The sequence below is a fragment of the Coffea eugenioides genome, chromosome 9, assembly GCF_003713205.1.
Source record: "Coffea eugenioides isolate CCC68of chromosome 9, Ceug_1.0, whole genome shotgun sequence".
Taxonomy (NCBI): Eukaryota; Viridiplantae; Streptophyta; class Magnoliopsida; order Gentianales; family Rubiaceae; genus Coffea; species Coffea eugenioides.
Window position 1 is genome coordinate 42,320,180 of NC_040043.1, and position 22,880 is coordinate 42,343,059.

Sequence of the window (22,880 nt, forward strand, 5' to 3'; positions counted from 1 at the left end):
AACAAAACAGCATCTATGTTACTCAAACATGACATCCTCATGGATTGAGCACCTCTTTCTTGCCCTTACATTTGCCAAAACATATTGGATTGTTGGTGCCTTTGATCGACTCCTACCAAGGTTGCATACATGTGCTGTACTGTTTCCTTCATAGAACTTCCCTTGGTCTCCAGATATGCTTATTATCTCAACATCTGGAAGTACACCATGTCCAAAAATTGTGAAGATTGCAGCCAATGTACCTGACTATTTGGTCACAGTTGCTGTGATAGGATGTCAGATGCAAGCCGATGGTAATACTGATTCATATAAAAGATACTGAGATCAATAATCAAAATTCCAACTTCAGGTATATGAAAATACATGCTCAAAAAAAAAAAAGGATACATGACACAAAATGCAGGACTGCAAATAAAAGCAAGGTAGATGTTCCGAGTTTGGAATAAATCTGCTAGCTGCTTAATTATTTGCAACAGTAGTGGCTATGGATGATGAAAATGAATCTCTAGATGCTTATATGTGAACTGAAAGTATGTACCTTTCTCCATTTAAAGACTCTAGTCATCTAAGACAAAAACTTCAAAGCCATCATTTCCCATATCCTGTTGTTCTTCAAAAATTTGCTGGGCTGAACTAGTGGCCTTGTGGCACCAGTACACCCGCATTATCTTCAAGGTAGGTATGTCTCCAAAACTCGATGGAATCTCCTCAAGGCCTTTACAATTTATCAGAACAAGTCGTTGTAGGCTGGGAAAGGGCTCACTGCAGGCATTCCACCTTTCAATCTGCACTTCCGATAATTGTAAGAACTTGAGCTTTATGAATTCCCCATCTTCCATATCCCATTTTAGGTCCAAAAAGGCAGATTTCCGTAGTTTGAGAACCTCAAGATTTGGTAGCTGCCCTATTGCTGATATTGCATCCCTTGTAAGGCAAAAGTTTTGTAGAGCCAGCTTTCGAAGAGTGTTTGGAAAACTAAAAGATGGAAACTGGTCATCATTTTCACCAATAAGCATATCCCCACAGTTATAAACATTTAGGGACTCTAGTTGACTTAAACAGCCCAATGCAGGAAACCCAATGGGATCTTCAGAATCCAATTGTATTTCAAAAAAGTTGCACTTAAGCTTTCTAAGTCTTGGTAGTCTTCTCAGTAGCTCCTCTGTGTCTTTCCCTGAAGTAAGAGTTGGTGTTGCAAAAGTCTCTACATTCTGCAATTGACAGGACTCATCATTCTCATAGTCTCTGAAAGACATAGTAGGAATATCTACATGCCTTAAACTTTTCATCTCCCAAATGGTATCTGGCAGAGGAATGCTATAGATCCTTGCACCTTTAACAATCAAAGTTTCCAGGTTCCATAATGTTTCAATTGATGATGGAATATAGTTGGTGCAACACCATATTGCTAAGTATCTCAAATGAATCATCAATATTATTTCTTCAGGGAAAAAATCATCAACATATATGCACTCCAAATCCAACACGTAAAGAAATTTAAAACCCAAGAAAAAGGATGTCATCTTTGAATGCTGGCACCTTTCTACATGAATACCAGACACCAGTAAAGAGTGGACACCAGGACCTGCAGGTCTTGAATGAATGAATTGTTCCCATTCACTACTGATGCACAAGCGATATTCATCATAAACTTTGGGAATCGGAGAATGATAGGAAACATCATGTCCATGTACCCACTGAAAAAAATTTTCTTCTTTAGCTTTTGCCAAGCAGAAATCGTGAAGTAGATCATGAATACGACAAGCTTTTACTTCTCCTTTGGAACTTGTAGCTGCAGTAGTTACTAGGCTTCGATCAATTAGGTCCATCAAGTACTCCCCTGCCACATCATTTGAGCTCTTTACCTCATCGCTTTTTATGAATCCTTCCGCGATCCACAGCTTCATCAATTTCTGAACTCTAATGATTTTAGCCTCCGGAAAAACTCCAAAATAAAGAAAGCATGGTTTTAAACGATGCGGTAAATGTTTGTAGCTTAATTCCAGCATGTCCATGCAACCTTCACTAGCAATGTGTGAACCCATACTTTCTTGGACTTGGTTCCACCATTCAAGATCGTTATTTTCTCTTGCAAGGATACCTGCAACCAAAACAACAGCTAGAGGTAGGCCTTTGCAGTTCTTTGCAATCTTCTGTCCGACCTCTAATAAATCCGAGGGGCAGCCATTGTTATTGAATAGCTTCTCTTGTAATAGCTCCCAGCTTTCTTCATCGGAGAGTGGAGAAAGAGGACAAGGACTACTATTTGGTTTAGCTTGCAGAACCAAGTTACGAATTCGACTAGTGAACATAACTCTGCTTCCATTGTCATCATCCGGAAGTGATCTTTTTATGCTATCCCAAGCTCCAATGTCCCAAATATCATCCATAACAATGAGGAATCTTCGTCCCTTTAAACATTTCCAGAGCCACTCAGCTAGATCTTCTTCTCTTGCTGTTGGTTTAGAGACTCGGACATCAAGACCATTAAGATCGCTTAAGATGTCAAGCAATAGCTCTTTAGTGTTATACATTTGGGAAACAAAACACCAAGCACATCTATTGAAGTAATATTTGACAGATGGATCATTATAGACTTTTTTTGCTAAAGTTGTCTTACCTTGACCTGGCATGCCAACAATTGAGACGATATCAAGATGTTTTGATCCTCTTATAAGTCGATCAATTATTGCTTCTGACTCATCCTTGAAACCGACAACAACTTCCTCGCTTCTTGAGGTATTAGCCTCTCCAGGAAGGATAAGAGTAGAATCATTTTGAAAACCTGGCAACCTGGCCTTGTACATTTGCTGATCAGTGATCGCCTGGATCTCAGGCTTAATCACTTCTATTTCTTCTATGATATGGGAAAGGCATACCATGTCATACCAGATAGGATTTTCCGAAACTAAACATGAGTTGACAGCATGTTCTGCTTTGTATGCCACATTCATAATTTTTTTGCATAGATCTTCTGTTTCTTTGTGCTCATTTTGCAGCTCCATGATATCCTTGATGATATGCCTTAAGGACTGTAGCTCCTCCAGGATTCTCTCAACTTTGTCCTGTGCAAAAGTAATACTGCTGGCCTTGCATTTCAACATTTTCTTTAGATGTTCCAAAAGGAAATCAATAAATCCAACTCCATTAGTTGTAGGGAAACCAGACTCTGACAAACTTGTAATCTGGACAAACTCCCTAACCTCTGCCTTGACCATCTCAATCTTTTCTTTCAAACTAGAAAGGCAAACTTTCTCCTCTGAGGAAATATCTTCTTTGTTTTCATCAGTGTAAAGGGAACAAATAAAAGATATCACCTGTTTAATGACAGCGTCAATTTCTGCCAAAAGTGCATTTCCAGCTTCTATTTCAAAGTTTTCTGGTGGATTCACAAGGAATGCTATCAAGAATACCAACCCCTCGCAAAGGATTGCAATGTGAGCCTTCATGGGGGACAGTAGATCTTCTTGGAGCAAATCAACAAGGCTTGTGACAATTTCACTAAGCATAAGTTTTTCATATTGGGATGATTTTGATGCTGTCAGGACCCCAACAAACATCTCTATGACCTTTGGATCGTAAGTCTTATCATCCGACTTAGTTGCCAGATTTTCATCATTTGCATCAATCCAGTACATGACTGACAAACATGCTTCTTTGACCACTATGAATTGCGTACAAGTCCAAAATACTTCCAGTTTCTGTTGATTGGTGCATCTTTTTGCAGTGAAGTTGACAACATTCCCTATAAAACACAGCACCTCCAGGTCAGCCTTGATATGCTTCTTCACAGAAGCAGCAATATGATCAGCTTTCCAGTTCAGAAGATCCCTCATATTCCACAAAATCAAGTCAATAAATTCCATAATCTCATCACTCGTGCCACCAGCCATAAATCCCAACGAAGAATCCCACAAAACATCACAGATATCTTTCACCTCTGGCTTCAAATTCTCAATTTTTTCAAGCAAGGTACAAGTCAGAATCTCCACATCTTCGATTTCAGTTTCCAGTACAGCTTGAATCTTCATCATGATAGACTGCATCATGATGTCCTCATCAGCTGATTCCTCGTACTTTCTGAAGCACAAAGAAATCAGTTTCACGAACCTCAACTCCAAATGAAGATCTGGGATTTTATCCTTCACAGGAGCACTGAAGGCTGGCTGAATATGTAGCCTTTCAAGTGCTCCAAGAAGATAATCAAGACCACCCGATATCTGCTCAGCATCCAGTCTGTTTGCTTCTCAGAAGTCTGAGGACTCTGAGCTCTATGCAGAAACTGTATATTTGAGAGATTTTAGTGGGAAAATGGGACAAGTCAATTTTGGGAAGCTGGACGTGTGATGATGTGATAGACTGATAGTGAAGTTGTTATCTCCAAGCCTCCGCCCATCCAAGATTCCAAGTCAATAATCTTTTTTTTTTTATCGAAACGTTAGGATCATTTTCATTCCAAAGTGTAAACCACACAGTACGAGCAAAGGCTCCAAGTCAATAATCACTACTTCAACAAAAAGCCAATGGGTGTCATTTTAAGGGTAAATTACATATGACCCCTTGTGGTTTTGTATAATGCTAGATGACCTCTTTACGGTTTCAAAAATCGCCATATAACTCCCTATAGTTTTAAAAATCATACGCATTCTAAAAATGCGTATGATAAAATCATAATGACTACTTAATGTTTACTTAACTCCTTTATGGATTGCATAAATATCCATTTTACCTCTTGTGATTTTGTATTTATCCATATAATTTCCATGTGATTTTAGAAGGTGATCAAGTTGTCAATTGTTTTGACATTTAAGTAAGGATACTATTGGTAAATTCAACTAATGACGTAACATAAATTATTTTCTGTTAAGTTTTTACTTTATATGAAACCAGAGGGGGATGAAGTGTATATTTTGAAATGTTAAGAGAATCATGTGATAATAAATAAAATTACAGTGAGTTTTTAGAGTACAACTTAATTTACTTAATCCACAAGCATGAAAAACTATACAAAATTAGATTATGGAATTATTCCCTTTTATTGTTTTTAAGGAATTTTTGTTTTGTGTTCAAGTTCTGAAAGTTCAACTTTGCACGTGAAGGGTGATGGCTGAAATGAGAAATTTCTATTGCTAATTTTTTGATGTACCTGCTCTATAGAAACCAGAAGTTCACTTGCTACTATTAAATTGCTACATTGAATAATTATTTTTGGCTACTAGAATGACAGAACGAAGAAATCATAGAAATCTGCATTCTGAAAAGCTAATGCTGATTGTCCATATAGAAAAGAAAAAAGTAAAGTAATGTGCCTTCTAAAGTATATATTGTTTTGTTTTTGTATAAAACCATAGGATATTAGGTTTGGGTAAATGTTGACGTAATGATACCGAACAGATAACGAAAGGAGTAACTCTTGGGGCGCATGGCATTGGACCCAATTGGTACTTTTAATGGAAAATTGCAGAAATAGTCCTTCAGATTTGAGATTTGTGCTTTTTTAGTCCCTCACTTGTAAATTGATGCGTTTCTGTCCCTTGCATTTTAGCTTTTCTACTCTTTTAGTTTTTCACTTTTAAAATGAAGAGTTTTGGTCCCTTACACATATAGGATACACCATTTTCAGCCTAAAAATGAATTTTGATAACATTTCACCTAAAATAAGTAAAACCAACTTGCCAAATTTCATGTGTAAAATCATGACCAATCCACAAAAATTTAGTGCAGGTACCATTTGAAGCTAAATTGGAGTAGGAAACCGCCTTAGTTTTAATGCTATCATGATTCAGACGAGAAGTTTAAATTATTACAAAGAAAAGAAAACATTTTTAAGAACTCTTTAACTTTACTCATAATATGCTGTTATGAAGCAAACATATTATTTTTGTGCCTGAAATCACCTCCAATAAAATTTTAGTACTAAAATTAAACATTCTGCCTTTACCTAGTTTTTTTTTTATCTAGAAAATAAAAATAATAGTTGATCTTTTTTTAGCAAGGGATTGGTGTGATTTAAGAAACAGGCATAGGGCAAGGGGTTTGAATTCAATATCTATAAATCTTGGATTCAAATCTTCAAAGAATGAATTTAGGTACATCAATAATATAAATACATACATATACATATATATATGTATATATATATATATATATTAAGCTTTGGTTCAATTTAGATGAAACTAAGAATTATAAGTGAATATGTAACTGGAAAGAATGAATTTAGGTACATCAATAATATAAATACATACATATACATATATATATATGTATATATATATATATATTAAGCTTTGGTTCAATTTAGATGAAACTAAGAATTATAAGTGAATATGTAACTGGAAATGAGAATTGGGGTGAAAATGATGCCTTTTGGATATGTGAAAGACCAAATTACACTGTTTTACAAGTGAGTTACTAAAAAAGTATAAAACCTCATAAGTAAGGGACCAAAATGCATTATTTTAAAAGTGAGGGACTAAAAAATATAAAACCCAACTCTCGAGGGATACTTTTATGGTTTTTCAAATTTTAATTTTGTTGCAATTGTATTTTAAATTAACGGACGCACCCTCAACCAGTCAAAGATTGACTTCACATTGAAAAGGATTAACGTGTCATTTGAAAAGAATATTTCTCCGGAATTAAAATATGGATTGTGACACTCTTTTAAAAAAAAAAAAAAAAGGATTGAGACATTAAAATCACCCAGCTTTTAGTGTTTCACTTCTATGTTAGTGTTAACATAATATTATCATCGTTATTGTTGTTAAAAATATTTTGGCAAATTGTGTTGGTGAATTGTAAGAGGACCTTCCATAATATCATTCTTTATGGTAAATGATGTTGGCCAATTACAAGAGCGCCCTCCTATTGGAAATTGCCATGTTGTGCTATAATATCATCTCCCAATTTTGTTCTTAACTTTTATCTTTTGCTGCTGAATTCATGTTCCTTCTCTTGTTGTGTTGTTGCATTTTTATGTAGTTGAAAAACTGAAAAAAAGAGTTATAAAAACTGAAGTACTACTCATTGCAGTAATAATAGACTTGCAAATGAACCGAGTTGAGTCGAACTTTGGCCTAATTAAACCAAGCCTTGACTTAGTTTTATCAACCTCGAACTCGAATTCGAACCCGACGAGCTGATAATTTTGAAGTTCGAACGCGAAAAAATAAAAATAAATTTTTTTTTTAGAATAAGCTCGACGATATTGATTGAGCTCGAGTCGAGCTTGACTCGAACTGCTCGCAAGCGACTTGATTCGTTTGCAACCTTAGGTAATAGTTAAAAAGACTGCTCAGTTGCTGCAACTTTGCTCTTTATTGGAGGTATGCCCCCTCCTGTTTTGACCTTTCTCTTTCAGTGTTATTTCTATTTCCATTGTTGTCCTAATAATGATTTAAAGGACAGTATAAGGGTAGAGATGAAACTTAAATATTATCTCTCTTATAATACACATTTTTTTAATGTTAATTTAACCCAAAGGGATTGACAATGTTATGAACCAGTAATCTAGGGAAGGTATGAGCGATTTTGAAAACTACAAGGGCTCTAAATAATATTAAGAAAAACTTCAAGGGCTCCAAACCATAGGGAGATAAAGTGTACATTTGGCAAACCACATGGGGGTTTTTGGTATTTTACCCATTCTCAAATGCACGAAACATTCTTCCAAGGGTTTGACTTATAGAGGGACAATTTTGGCATTTTCCTTTCAGACGTTAGTTTAGATGTTTTCCGTCAGACTTTTACTTTAGTTGAAATGACGGGGAGTCAAATTGTAGGTTTTCAAACCATAAGAAGGTAAAATGAACATTAGTCAAACCACAGGGGGGTTTTGGGTATTTAACCCTTATTCTAATTGGAAAGTTTTGACTACTTAAATATGATTTGGCAATCAAGTGTGACCTAGTTGGTAAGATACTTTGAGTATAATTGAAAGGTCATGGTTCGAATCATCAAAAGAGTAAGTGAAGAGCCACTATTGCCAACAACCTCTTGGGTCGTCAGTACCACCAAGACTTAAAGGGTTGCCACTTAATTGTGGCTTCCTCCGATGGGAAAATCCCGTCAGCTCTCCCTTTGCTTAGATTAGGATAGAATATATTATACAAATGTTATCGTTGCGACAAAAAAAGAAAAGAAGAACCACTATTAATCTTCTTTAAAAAGACAAAATAACAAAAAATTAAATGTGACTATCCAAAAAAAAGCCAACAACTTCTTGGGCTGTTAATAAATATCTTGGTGGGGGTGGGAGGTCAAGAGTCCCTTGCCTCCCAATTTGCCACTTAATTGCGACTTCTTCCGACGGAAAAATCTTGTCAACTCCCCCTCCCCTTAGACTAGATTATACAAATGTTATCGTTGCGACAAAAAAAAAATCCAGAAAAGGATGACTTACACTTTGCCCCCTATAATTTAGTACTTTTCTACATATCTCTCTTATGATTTCAAAAATGATATATAACTCCCTCATAATTTTGACTACAATGCCAAAATTACAGAATGGAGTCGAATAACATTCCAAAAGTACCCCTTATGTTAAGATGAATTTTATTTGTTAAGCAGAAGGAGGAGTTATATATAGATTTTGAAAACTATAAAGAGACTATATGATAAAATGCTAAATTATAAGGAGATTATATGATAAAGCAATGAACCATAATAAGTTAAAGTTTCATGCATATTATGTTTATATATCTTGATCACTCCAATCATCTTAGTTTATAAATGAAGGTAATCTCAACATTTCAATTGATTCCATTACAAAAGACACTTTAATTTAAACTATGAAGGAGTTATGTATTATTTTTGAAACTATAGGAACGTTATTTACAATACCACTAAACCACAAAGGAGACAGGTGTAATTGACCCAAAGAATTTTTTTTAAAAAAAAATATCTTGCATTTTCCGAAACACAGGGTCAAAGAGGAGCCATTCCTGGTGAAAGAAAATGCGAATTTTTTTTTATTTTTGTTAATAGCCACGAAATTTCCAGTTCTTCTTAGTGCTGTAACCTGTATGGGTAAATTTGATCTCCCATAATACAACATAATGCAGTGCGACACAGTTCGAGCTTGCTATTCAATATCCTCACCATACTTGTATATACCAAAGATAAACATATGTTCAATAAAGGGGGGAAATGAACTGAAAACATTAGTTCATCACTCTTCTTCTGCTCTACCAACTTTGTTCCAAAGTGAAAATGCAGTTCTGGGCTTCATGCCATTGGAGCTGATGTTCCTCAGGAAATTTCTATACCACTTGGCAGAGGACCTAGGAATTCTATTCAACGTTGCCCGATCAACAGAATAAAGTCCAAATTTCACATCATACCCCAATGACCACTCAAAATTATCCATCAAAGCCCAAACAAAATAGCCCCTCACATCAGCACCATTTCTATCAAACAAAAAATGCTTGCTTTCATTAGTTATTCGAGCAAATAATTTCAGTACAATCAGAGGAACAATCTCACCTGATGGCTCGAGCCAAAGATGCTAGGTATGCTTGGTGAAATTCAATTCGCTTGACATCATGCTGTAAATCATCAAGTTGATCTTGTTGCAGTGGCGAAGAATAACCTGTAGGTAAGATAGAGTTATTATGAGCTTGTCTAACAATGCTCAGTGGTCAATGGACACTCAATAAGATGGATTTCATGTATTAATTACTGGGAAAAGTGAGATCAAATCGGGAAAGTATTTAAATGCAGGGAGTAATAAATGTGAGTATACATTCACATTGTGTACTCACGAGTATCCATTGAGCACTTGTTAGAAAAATCTGATTATTGTGTGGTAATAGTTAGAATAAGACATGAAAAGGTAGCAGTTTTTGAGACAACATAACATGTAAAACTGGAAAAACATAGATCTACTTGCACTCCAGGTGCAAATTTTATCTGAATAACACGATCAGAGCCAACTCAATGTGGAACAAGAGCACAAGAGCAAGAGCAAAAACTGTGGATGTTCAAAACTAAACCAAATCACAGATATTTCCAAATGTATATGTTTACCATTCTCAGTAATAAAAATGGGCTTGTTATCGTATCGATTCACTGTATAGTCTACAATCTCTTCCATTCCTCTTGGAACAACACTGAATCTAGGCATCCCTGCCTGTTAAAAACAGCTAAAAAACAAGATTAGGAAAAAGCTAATCTTAAGCTATATAACAAATAGAATCTGATATACAGTCAATGCAATAAATCAGGACAAATCTGATTCTCATACAGGTTCTCCAATCAAAACACCACCATTCTCTGCCAGTGTGGAGACAAGCCTCGATGCACGGTCTCCACAGGGATACAGGCAGAGCCAGAGCAGGAACAACTTGAGTGTAATGCAGTCCTTGGCAAGAAAGAAGTTTCATAGTGGTTTAGTCCAACGAAGTCAATGCTATCCTTATGAGCATCTTTCCTCTGATGTGATTTGGGTAACTCTACTTCCCATATATTGACACATTTTCCTGGAGGATAATCACCAAACACTAAGGATCAAAGCCCTGTTTATAAAACTTGGACCTATGGCAATAAAAGATGGGGCATTGTTTTTTGATTCTTTTCAGAATAGAAATTTTTCTTAATTCAATGCTTAGCCATTAGTCTGCGATTGAGTGCGAGGAAAAGGGGAATTAAAATGTCTAGTACATGACTGTGGAAGACTTCAGTACCAGGGTAAGAGGGGTACAGTTAAAGGTGATGTCATTGACTTACCAACAGATTAAAAGCCCAAAGCCCTATTGCAGCTTCTTGTTATGCTCATCAGCAGTTAATGGTTCAAACTAAATGAGTGAGCACAATTCCTATGTAACAGCCGTCGCTTGTTTGGGCTGCAACAAAAATGTGTGGTTCAGATTAATACTCCGTTTTTTGAAACGATAACAACAAAGTTAAGCTTGTAAACCTGTAAAACAAAGGGTGGCAGAATGGCAGTTTGATGTCAATTATTATGCAAATAAGTATTGATCTTGCCAGAAACTGCTCGCGATAGAGTTTGGAAGCCTTGGCATGTGCAGTAACATGTAGCACTGCATATTAGGGGCTCGGTATTGAATTACCAGCTGAACAGTTGCCAAAAGGAGGGAGCAATGACCTGGAGGCTCACTCCCTTTCACGGCGAATTCTGCAACTGTATTTGGTTCTTTATGGTCACCAATTCCGTCACCGATCGCCAATTTATCTTGAAACATGTTCAGCAAGGAGGAAATCATCCCTAATTTGTCACATATACCCGAAATTGTGATCTTACTGAAGAGTTAAATATCATCCACACAAAATCCATAATCAGATTTGTAGTTCAACATACTGAATCAGAGGACTGAGCCAGCCCCCGTATTTGTCACTAAGCACTTGAGGCATGTCCCAGTGGTAAATTGTCACAAATGGCTGAATGCCTGCATTGATACAATGTATCTAAGCCTCTGAAACAATAGAAGTAAATGAGAGATGAAAGGTGGAAGAAACATGTCATGTTTGCTTAGTACCTCGGAGTAAAAGGTTATCAATAATACTATTGTAAAACATGATTCCAGCTGCATTAACACCACCGGATTTCCCATCTAAACAACCATTCAAACATATATTATGAGTCCGTGGCATTCAAAGAAAATGGGGACCGAAAGGGGTACCTAAGAAGAAAAAAAAACGTACTTGGAAGTATTCTTGGCCAGGAAATGGAGAAACGGTAAGCATCCATCCCAAGGGAATGGATTATCTCAATATCTTCCTGTTACGATCCAAAAGCAAACAAAATTTTATATCGTTTTGCTGCTCAAAATCTTTAATTTACATCTTCATATCATTCATCTAGAATGTTTAAGGTACATTGAGATAAGTAAAAACAAGAAATTAGAGTAGCAGAGCCGGTAACTTGGTACCATGTAACGATGGTAATGGTCAGTCGCTATATCTCCAGTGTCTCCATTCTTTATATTACCTTAAAAAATTGGAAACAAAGTAGAAATTTAATCAGATTTATTTAACCAAAATTGTATAGAAAAACACATAGCTGCAAGAAGCAGTTAAAAAGTATCACTAATTACCAATTTTGCGGACAAAAACATCCCAGTCACTAAAGCTCTTTCCATCTTCAAGAATTGCACCCTCAATCTAAAACCATTGAGGTGGTTTCATATTAGACAAATTTCAAGAGAATTTCATAGAAAGTATTCTACCAAAAAATGCAGACAAGAACAAGAAGGTTAAAGAAACACATGATTTGTAATTTTATATACTTGATATGAAGAAGTGGCAGCACCGAAGAGAAATCCAGCTGGGAAATCTGATCTTTTGACATCTTCAAACTCTTCTGCTATTCCATTGCCTCCTTGATTGTAGGCTCTTACACAAGGATTTGCAGAAATGAGTAATATGAAGAGCAGAAAAGAGGAGGAGGCGAGCATATTGGTGACCTTCGTTGAAAAAGATAAGAGTGGTGTAATGATAGTTCTGAAGGGTAAAGACTAAAGACACTTCAGTCGGGGGTTTGGTAAAAGAAGCAACAGAAGATTACTTGTCAAGAAACAGAAACAAGACTTAAAATATTAATGGGTCCGTTTGGTGGTAGCTAAGATACATACAGCTTCTGAGGATGACTTGTCGGCTGAAATCCCATGACGTTAAACAGTGCCGAACACTGCCACCTGGTTGTTTGTATTATACGAATTAAGTAATTTGTAATTCTTTATTAATTATTTATACAATTTTTTTAAGAAGACACAATTGTTATATATGGGATGGGTAAAACACCATTTACGTCATATAGTTGGTATTTTGTCACGTAACTCCCTATCATTTAAAAACTTATATATAACCCTTCCGTAATTTGGATTAAAGTGTCACTTGTTAGTTTTTCCATTAATTTTAATAAAAAGTTAAAGTCAAATTAATAAATTGACAAATTCACCATTTCGCTACTTTGTTTTTCCTTTTCTTTCTCTCTTTTCTTTTTTTTTTTTGGGAATAAAAGAGATGATTTTGAAAATCTATATTTTGGCGTACAAAATCTTAATTTTCTTCAAATACAAAAGAGATGGAAGGGAAATAAAATTAAATAAAAAAGAAACTAACAAGATGGAATGAAAATATAAAATAAATAAATAAGAAACAAAAAATATCTTTTTTTACTACAAATATTATTATAGGTTGTTAAACCATATTTTTAATGGTATTTTCTAGTTCTTATTTATTTATTATTTATTTCAATTTCTTTCTTTCATGTTTGGAGGAAGAAAAGAAGTAATGAAAGAGTAAATTTATCAATTTATTACTTTTATTTTGATTCTTTATCATTGACCGTTAGTTTTGACGAAAAAAACTAACAGTGACACTTTAACCCAAATTAGGAAGATGTTATATATAGATTTTTCAATCATAAAAGGGTTATGTGGTAAAACACTAAATTATAGGGAAGTAAAAAGTAATTTATCTATCTAGAGTCCAAATGAACCATAGTTAAATATTACATATTTGCTTTTAAAGTTTTTCCGCTGTCAAGTTCAAGATTATGTTGGAATGTGGGAACGGTGTGGGGAGGGGCAGGAGAGTAAAGTTGTACAAGCATCTAGAATGAATTACAAGTTGGAATTACAAGTTGGTGATATTGCGTTACGCTTGGAAGCTGAATTTGCATTCATTTGCCTTGAAATCAACATTTTGCCTTGAAATCAACATTTGACAAATCTTTTTATGTTATGGTAGACCTTGTTAATACACGAATTTTATCTTATGAATTTATCTTTTTATTTGTATGTTATACTTGCAATGATTAGAATAACTATGAGATCAATTTAATCAACATGCAATTTTTTTTTAATTCCAACCAGCTACATTATTAAAAGACCATAGCATCCTCACTCAAAAACTGTTACTTTGTAACTTACAAAATTCAGATTTCCACATTTGTAACAATTCAAGATATTCAGTGTAGTTAAAATTTGAATATTAATATAAAAACTAGATATTCTAAGTGATTAGTGCATGCAGAATCTAAAGAATGTGAGCCAGAAAGAAACTAGAAACGAAGGGGCTTAAAAGAATTACAGAAATCATAAAAAAAGCATGTTTTCGTAATTCTTGCTTTTAGGAAGGAAAAAGAGAGAGTAAAGAACGCAAGTAGGATGGTAACAAGGCAGGTTTGGAGCGGGGGAATCCGTCTCCCGTCCCCACCCCATTGTCAAAAAACTCCTCTCGTCCCCGCCCTATCCCCCATCTCCATTCCCCCCACGCCCCGCCCTGCCTTCTTCGTGGGTGATAATTTGATTTTTTTTTAAGAGTCTTTATTCAATAAATTAAAGCTAAATTCAAAGAATAACATAAAATACGAAACTAAAAAAACTGAAAAAAAGAAAAATGAAACAAGAAAATTGTTGAAATAAAACACCAAGAAAATTAAAACACTTTATTGGATTGTATAGATAACATTTGGGAATACTCATAGAACACGTAACATGCTTGTGCCAAATATCAACTAGGAAATTGGATAGAAATGGGATAAATGTTATGTTTAGTTGCCAAATATTCTAAATTTATTATTATTAGATTATATAATATATTACATTTATTTATATTAATAAATTGAAGCGGTGGACGAGATAGGGATGGGGCGGGGGTATTGCCCCTCGCCCCTTGTCCCATTTAAAATGAGGGGAGAGCGGGTACCTCGTCCCATTTAAAATGAGGGGAGAAAAATTCCTCCCGTCCCCATCCCAGGCCCCGCTCCCTGCCCCGTCCCATTACTTTCCTACGGGACGGGTACCCGCTTCCGTTGTTATCCCTAGACGCAAGTGAGAGATCTTGAATTCGAAACATTTCCATTTATACAAAAAGACAAAAGAGAGGCAAAAAAATGTTCACATTTTACCATAGTCGGTGAAAGGAGTCTTATCACTCGAGAATCATGCGAAAGTTGTTCGTTTGCATGACGTTAGCTCTACTGATTAATGATCTTTTTCTTTTTACTCCCAATTTATGAAGTCAACAAACATAAAATACACAAAATCATTCAAGTACTGTACTCAATCATGTTGATTACTGTTGTAGTCAATTTAATTGGGTAGCAGATTAATTATACTAATGCAACGTTTAGTGCATAACATTTTGAGGCAATGGCAAAATATTTTGTCGGAAAAAATTGCGAATAAATCTGGGTAGTTATCAAAATCTAAATTCTCCTATAGCCATTTTCGGAAAGAATAATAAAACTCCACCCCATTGATTATGGCTCGTTTGGCAAGTGAGTTTTTTGGGAGTTTGTCTAAAACTTTACTGTAACTTACTATAGAAGTTTTTAAAAAAAATTTTGAAGTATGTAAATTTTGAATATTTTGAGTGTATAGTTTAAAATTTTGAAATTTTTTTGAAGTTACTATAGCTAAAATTTTTAAAAAACTTGTAACAAACAAACTTGCATATATTATCTCCCCTTAGGAAACATATCTAAAATTTTATTATGCCAAAAACAAATCCTCTTAGGTAATACTAGATAGAGACGAGAAATAAGGAGAAGTCAGAAGAGTTGTTGATCGATACAAGACAAAACTAGAAGTTATTAGCTTAGAATTATGAAGGCTAAAGAAATCCATTAGCCTGGAATTATCGGAGATTAAGGAAATTCATGTGAGGTTAATTTTGTGTTTATTTATTCTTCATTCATTCCTTTTTTTCTTAAAAAATTCTTATACAACTTTGTAGTATTTGATAGTGAAATTAGTAACAATGAAAAAAAATTAATCAACTTTACATGAAATCATAACACAAAATGTAGCACAAGATCATGACTGCAATTCCAAAGCGACATTGAAATGTTACCCTAATGTAGTACGATAATACGTGATAATAAAATTAGATGGAGAATGATAAATATTAAATTCTCCTAGAGCTTGCCAAGTCAGGCATTGAAAGAAAAATAGAAAATGTGATGTGAAAAAAAATACTCGAAAAGAGAAAAGCTCAAGCTGTTTAAAAGGAAAAATGTAAACATTTTTGGACTTTGCCTTATTGCATTTTATGTTAAATAGGGGTATACCTAGCTACGTTGTCTTCCCAAATCAAAATAATATTTTTCACTTGTATCATAAACATATTTTTCAATCCACCTTTTTATATTCTCAACCATCTTTTTATATATATCACATCACAAAAAGTGTTACAGTAATTATTTGGAATAATAGTCTTTTTTCGTTTTTTTAATTTGGCAAATGTCGTATACTATTAGAGAGAGTTGCCAGATCAAATTTTATTAATATAATAATGTAAATAATAGAAGAGAGATATAAAATCTTACCTTCTTAACAACCGCATAAATAAAAATATAAATTAAGAGTACTACTCATTTGAAATGACAGACCTAATCATGAGAACAATAATAGCCTCAAAACATACACAAATTTTTTCTTCCAACTATGGCCCTAGTGTTTGATCACACTTTGTTCTCCTCAACTGAAAAATGCACGCATTTCTTTAATAATCTTTATTAAATATATTAAAGTGGTTATAAAGTTATAATGTAATCTATAACACTTAAAACCAGTATATTTTATCCCAAAACTTTATTGATGAAATATCTCATATAAATTTTAAAATAAATATCCTAGAATTTTACTATGTTTTCAACATTTCCTTACATTTTATTTCTATAATTTTTTAAATAGAATTAACAGTTTCTATAGTCAATTTTTGTTGACAATGAATTATAGATAACCTCATTTACCAAATATCTTTTTGAAATCTTTAAAATTGACCTTAAAATTTTTAATCTCAAAGAAAAAATGAGATTGTAAAAAATTAATAAATTTGGTATTAACAAAATATTTTGATAAAATTTTATAAATAAAAAATTGTGGAATCACTTTGTCAAAATATATGCTTCAAAATATGGTGATCAATATGAACTCTAAACATAAAATGACAATTATGGGGTTTTGATTAAACTAAAGACATGGAAATGTTTTCAAAACTTAGATTATTTGCTCCACTGTAACAAAAAATGTGTTTTGTTAAAATAAAACATTTAAAATAGAAAACTTGCCTTCATATTACTAGCAATATCTATCTATATTTAATTTAGGCAATATTAAAGTAAGTAATTATAGTTAAACAAAAAGGTGTATCTTTTCTATGATTAATAAGGATAATTGTTACAGAGACTGTTATGTTATTAAATAATTATGATATCTAAATTTTTAAAGCGTTATAAATTCCAAAACTTAGAGGAGGTAAAATTGTGTTTAATTCTAAGGATATTGATTAAATAACTAAGGGTATTTTTGCCCATTAATCGCTATAAAAGGACAATCTAGTCACGACATTTTTTTGACAATCCAACTCAAACTTAACGTTTGGCTGGTCTTGGGTGGCGATAAAGTGTATTCTCTTTTGATTAAGGAGGACAAAGGTCCAAAGATTTTATATTAAGAAAAGGCCAAATGCTTTTAGGCTTTTGTCCTGTTGAATTCTATACTAGGAAAACTTGCATAATGAATTAGTAGGAAACCCTTGTTAAATTAAAAAATGAGAACACTTGGACTCGAAAGACAATGATTGAAATTTATTGAGCACCCATCTAGTAATTACAATTTATTTTGTCATTTTTATTAATTTATTCCCCATGTACTCTTTTTCGGTTTTTAAAATGATTCCTGGCTTTGAGGCCTTACCTACCCATAACCTGGCAAACAAACTCGAACTACACTTTTACTAAAATATGCGCATAAGATATTTTGGATAGTAAATTATTTGAGATAATTTTATGAAAAAATATTGTAACACTTTTTTGATATCAGCGATGGAGTTCTCCTTTCCAATGGGTCAGTATATGTGAGATAAAAAAGTGATTGAAAAATGTGTTAATGATGCAAGCAAATCAGTGTGTATAAATCAGGTGGACACACTCAGTATTAGTGTCCATAATCTATGGGAATGGCATGGGGATTAGGCAAATAGATTAATAAATGGGATTTTTTTTTCTCTTTCCTATTCTTGTACAAAGAGAAACCACACCTAGTGAAAAGAGACAAATTTTTTTTCCTCTCAATAGGCATGAGATTTGCAAATTGCAATTCTTCTGAGCGCTGAAAGAGCACATTTCATCTTGCATAATACAACTGTTGGATTCCTATTTCCTCACCATACTTTTATATACCAAGGATAAGCATATGTATAAGTAATGGTAAATATCCAAGGGAAAAATGAATAGAATTAGCAACTTATGTAGTCAATTTTTGTTGACAGTAAATTATAGATAACCTCATCTAGCATAATACCTTTTCAAAACTTTACAATTAACCTTAAAATCTTTAACCTCAAGAATTAAAAAGCGAAATGAGCTTGCAAGAAATTAATAAATTTGGTATCAACAAAATATGTTAGCAAATTTTTATGAACAAAAAATTCAAAAGCACTTTGTCAAAATACAAGTGTCAAAAGATAATGATCAATGACACTTAAACATGAAATGACAATTATGTAGTTTTGATTAAATTAAAAGACACAAATATGTTTTTATGTACCAAGGATCCACATTGCAGTGAGGTTCAGTTTGAGCTTGTAAACTATTTCCTTACTGTAGGGTAAACCTTTTATATATTGACGGTGTATATACTAGCGGATCTACGTGCATAACACGCCATATATATAAAATTTAATGTTTAAATTCAAATTCAAATGATATAGCATCTATTCAACTCTGTCAGTGTATCCACGAACAATGCAGGAAAGATTAATCCATAAACATAGGGGAAATATACATAGGGGAAAATGAACTGAAAACAACCAGTTCATCACTCTTCTGCTCTACCAACTTTGCTCCAAAATGCAACTGCAGTTCTTGGCTTCATGCTATTGGAGCTGATGTTCCCGAGGAAGTTTCTGTACCACTTGGCGGAGGACCTAGGAGTTCGATTCAAGGTTGCACGATCAACAGAATAAAATCCAAACTTTACATCATAACCCGATGACCATTCAAAGTCATCCATCAATGTCCAGACAAAGTAGCCCCTCACATCTGCACCATTTCTGTCAAACAAAAGTATGTAAATTGATCAGCTATTCTAGCAAAGATTTTCAGTACGAAAGAAAGCATGCATCAAGAAAAACATGAAATCATGAATCTTTTTTGTACGAGAGGTGATATGATTTGTTTAAATGCATTCATACCTTGCCCGAAGGATGAGAGGCAAAAGGGGAAGGCTTATAGGCTATAGCTTCTTAAAGAAAAAATGTTCCATAGTGTTGAAAAATTTATAAACCTTTTTTAGTTTCTAAATCAGTAGAAAAGAGAATATTTATCCCATAATTGGCGAAGAATCTGCTCGACAAAAGCATCATTAATGGCAGTAGATGAGGATAGATGAATGTGACTACAATCATGGGAACAATATCACCTCATGGCTCGAGCCAAGAAGGCAAGGTATGCTTTGTGGAATGCAATTCGCTTGACATCAAGTTGGAAGTCATCAACTTGTTCTTGTTGTGGAGGTGTAGAATAACCTACAGATTAGTTAAAATTATGAGTTCTCAATGGTAAGACAAATGATAACAGAAGCATGTTATCGAAAGTATATTTTTACCATTTTCAGTAATAAACATAGGCTTGTTATGGTATCGATTCTTTACATAGTCCACAATCTCTTCCATTCCTCTTGGAACAACAGAGAATATAGGCAACCCTGTCTGTTTAAACCAGAAAAAAAAAGTGCATGAGGGAAAAAACTAATCTTAAGAGTCATATAGCAATCTGAATTTGATATTTCAGCGAATATCTGATTCTCGTACTGGTTCCCCAATCAAAACACCACCACGCTCTGCAGTAGTACAGACAAAGCCGCCGATGGCACGGTCTCCACCAGGGGCACAGGCAGAGTCAGAGCGGGCACAACTTGAGTGTATGCAGTCCTTAGCATAAAGAGTTGCATAGTGGTTCAGTCCAAGGAAGTCAATGCTATCCCTTATGAGCAGTCTTTCTTCTGGTGTAAATTTGGGTAACTCATTTCTGTGATAGCGACGCATTTCTGGAGGATAATCACCAAACACTAGAGGATCGAAAGCCCTGTTTTATAGACATAGCACATCAAGAACGTGTCATCTTGTCATGTTTTGATTTATTTCACATAGAGAAGCTTCTTGATTTCAATCTTTCTATCCAAATAGGCTTCAATCGCGTGAGAGGAGAGGACAGTAAAAGCTCCCAATCGCAGGCTAAATGGCACAGCTTAAGGAGGAGATGCCAACACTTACCAAGCCACATTATTAGCCAATGTCCTCTTTACAGCTTCCTTGTCATGCTCATCATCAGTAAATGGTTCGTACATAATTGCATGGACCACAATTCCAATTACACCACCTTGTTTGGGCTGTACCAAGATTGGTGTGACGAAAACAACGAACTTTAGCTGTAAAATCCATTAAAACAGCTGATACTGTACATCATTGATGCCAACGAAGTATTTTACTTGCCTGAAACTGCTCACGGTAGAGCTTGGAAGCCTTGGCATGGGCAAGTAACATGTTATGCATTGCAATCAGGGGCTCAGTATCTGAATTACCAGCTGAGCAGTTGCCAAAAGGAGGGGAGCAATGACCTGGAGGATGTTTTCCCCTTTCATAGGCAAGATCTGCAACCGAATTTGGTTCATTGATGGTCACCCAATACCTCACCCGATCACCAAACTTCTTGAAACAAGTTTCAGTAAAATGGACGAAATCATCCCTAATTCAATTCACATAGACCCAAGCTTTTGATCTTATTGCGGAGTTATATACCATTCACATAAAATCCAGCATAATATTAAGTTCAACATACTGAATCAGAGGATTTAGCCAGCCCCCATATTCGTCACTAAGCACTTGGGGTATGTCCCAGTGGTGAATTGTGACAAAAGGCTGAATGCCTGCGTTGGATATAACGTGATCTAAACCTCTCAAACGACAGAGTAGTAATAAATAAGAGATGAAGGGTGGAAGAAACATGTGATGTTTGCTCAATACCTCTGAGTAGAAGATTATCGATTATACTATTGTAAAACAGTATTCCAGCTGCATTAACACCACCCAATTTCCCATCTAAACAAACCATTCAAAGATTTATTGTGAGTTTGTGGCATTCCAAGAAAAGAAGAGGGACCAAAAGGGATTATACCATTGAGGGTAAACTACTTAAAGGGCCTCTAAACTATTTCAATTGTCAACTTTGACGTCTCATTTATTTTAAAACACAAATTGATCCACTAATAATAAAAATTGTCAAATTTTGATAATTTAGCAATTCCTATCATTAGATCCGTTAAATTTTTCCTTTAGATCCATCAGATTGACTAGTGGAGATGGACTAAAGGATCAAAAATTGACCTTTTTTATGGTTGATGGACCAAATTGAGACTTGAAATAGATGAGAAGTCAAAACTTAATTATTGAAATAGTTTAGGAACAAACTTAATTATTGAAGTAGTTTAGGAACTCCTTAAGTAGTTTATCCTTGAAAGGAAAATAACGCACTTGGAAGTATTCTTGACCAGGAAATGGAGAACCGGTAAGCATCCACTCCAAGAGAATGGATTGTCTCTATATCTTCCTGTCATGAATGATTCAAAAGCCACATGCTTTAAATGGATTCATTGCTTGAAATCTTTAATGTACATCTTCATATCATTCATGTAAAATGTTAAGGGTAAAGTGAAAGGATATCAGAGTACTGGAGTTGGTAACTTAGTTAATTTGATACCAGGTAACGATGGTAATCATCAGTGGCTATATCTCCAGTGTCTCCATTGTTTACATTGCCTAATACAATTTGAAGCAAAGTAGAAACTTAATCAGATTTCTTTATCCAAATTTGTATAGAAAAAGACCTTGTTATAAGCAGCAGTAAAAAAGTATCACTATCACCATTTTTATGGACAAAAACACCCCAGTTACTAAGGCTCTTCCCATCTTCAAGAATTGCACCCTCAATCTAAAACCATTGGAGTAGTGTCATGCTAGACAAATTTCAAGAGAACTGCATGGAAAAATATATCACCAAAAACACAGGCAAATACACAAAAGTTAAAGAAACACATGATTTGTATACTTGATAGGAAGAAGTGGCAACACCAAAGAGAAATTCAGTTGGGAAATCTGATCTTTTCACATCTTCAAGCTCTTCTTCTATTCCATTGCCTCCTTCTTGAAGGGCTCTTGCATAAGGATTTGCAGAAATGAGCAATACGAAGAGCAGAAAAGAGTAGGAGGACAGCATAGTGGTGACCTTCATTAGTTTATTATTCGAGTGGTGTCATGAGAGTGCTAAAGATAATTTAGTCTTTGATTTGGCATAACAAGAGACAAGAAGATCACTTGTCTGAAAACAGAAACAAGACTTAAAAATTAATGGTAGTTGAGACAATATCGCACTTCAGAAGATCACTTGTTGGATGAAATCTTATGACAATACCTTCTACCTTGTCAGAAACGTGTATAAAGTGTTTTCCTTAGGTAAGGATGCAGCATTGTTCATTCAATGCTAGTATTAGAACCAGAAAGCTGAATTCTCGTTTATTTGCCTTGAATTCAACGTTGTACATTTTTTACAAATTATTATTAGGATTAATCTTTCCTCCACAGACAGTATATACACTGTCAGCATTGGATAAATGACAACCATGCAAAATTTAAATTTAAAATTTAATTTTTACACATGTGTCATAGATCTAATAGTGATAACGCATGCACTGGTAGTGTATATAAGATTTACTCTTATTAATAATAGGCGTTATTAATACATGATATTTTTGCTGATCCATTTACGTTTGCTTTTTCTTGGGTAAATTAGTCCTTTGCAGTTTAACGTTTTTCTAAATAACCCTTTTATGATTTTAAAGCTCTCCATCTTGACT

General features: G+C 34.4%; 2 protein-coding genes and 1 pseudogene across 2 annotated transcripts; all 3 read right to left on the reverse strand.

Moving 5' to 3' along the window:
• Positions 1–557: 557 nt before the first annotated feature.
• LOC113782620 (putative late blight resistance protein homolog R1A-3) lies at positions 558–4,613 on the reverse strand. Its single transcript, XM_027328495.1, has 2 exons — positions 4,551–4,613; positions 558–4,220 (listed from the first exon to the last, which is right to left on the reverse strand). Exons 1-2 carry the CDS (start codon positions 4,611–4,613, stop codon positions 558–560), a joined length of 3,726 nt encoding a protein of 1,241 aa, XP_027184296.1.
• Positions 4,614–9,079: 4,466 nt separating this feature from the next.
• On the reverse strand, positions 9,080–12,448 carry LOC113782621 (annotated as a pseudogene).
• Positions 12,449–18,788: 6,340 nt separating this feature from the next.
• Positions 18,789–22,258, reverse strand: LOC113782622 (beta-glucosidase 18-like). Its single transcript, XM_027328496.1, has 12 exons — positions 22,076–22,258; positions 21,892–21,958; positions 21,728–21,786; positions 21,502–21,577; positions 20,995–21,069; positions 20,810–20,897; positions 20,464–20,716; positions 20,245–20,360; positions 19,783–20,056; positions 19,578–19,680; positions 19,392–19,497; positions 18,789–19,023 (listed from the first exon to the last, which is right to left on the reverse strand). The coding sequence occupies exons 1-12, from the start codon at positions 22,256–22,258 to the stop codon at positions 18,789–18,791; spliced, it is 1,635 nt and encodes a 544-aa protein (XP_027184297.1).
• Between the last annotated feature and the right edge of the window lie 622 nt (positions 22,259–22,880).

What these genes read in the sequence shown, in the direction of transcription:
- LOC113782620 (XM_027328495.1), bottom strand. Translation starts at nt 4,613, where the DNA reads ATGGCGATTTTTGAAACCGTAAAGAGGTCATCTAGCATTATACAAAAC. An exon ending in AAAACCACAAGGGGTCATAT is followed by an intron (nt 4,221 to 4,550) that starts GTAATTTACCCT and finishes GATGCTGAGCAG; the next exon opens with ATATCGGGTGGTCTTGATTA.
- LOC113782622 (XM_027328496.1), bottom strand. Translation starts at nt 22,258, where the DNA reads ATGAAGGTCACCACTATGCTGTCCTCCTACTCTTTTCTGCTCTTCGTA. An exon ending in CGATAATCTTCTACTCAGAG is followed by an intron (nt 20,898 to 20,994) that starts GTATTGAGCAAA and finishes TATCCAACGCAG; the next exon opens with GCATTCAGCCTTTTGTCACA. An exon ending in TTCTTGGCTCGAGCCATGAG is followed by an intron (nt 19,024 to 19,391) that starts GTGATATTGTTC and finishes TTTGTTTGACAG; the next exon opens with AAATGGTGCAGATGTGAGGG.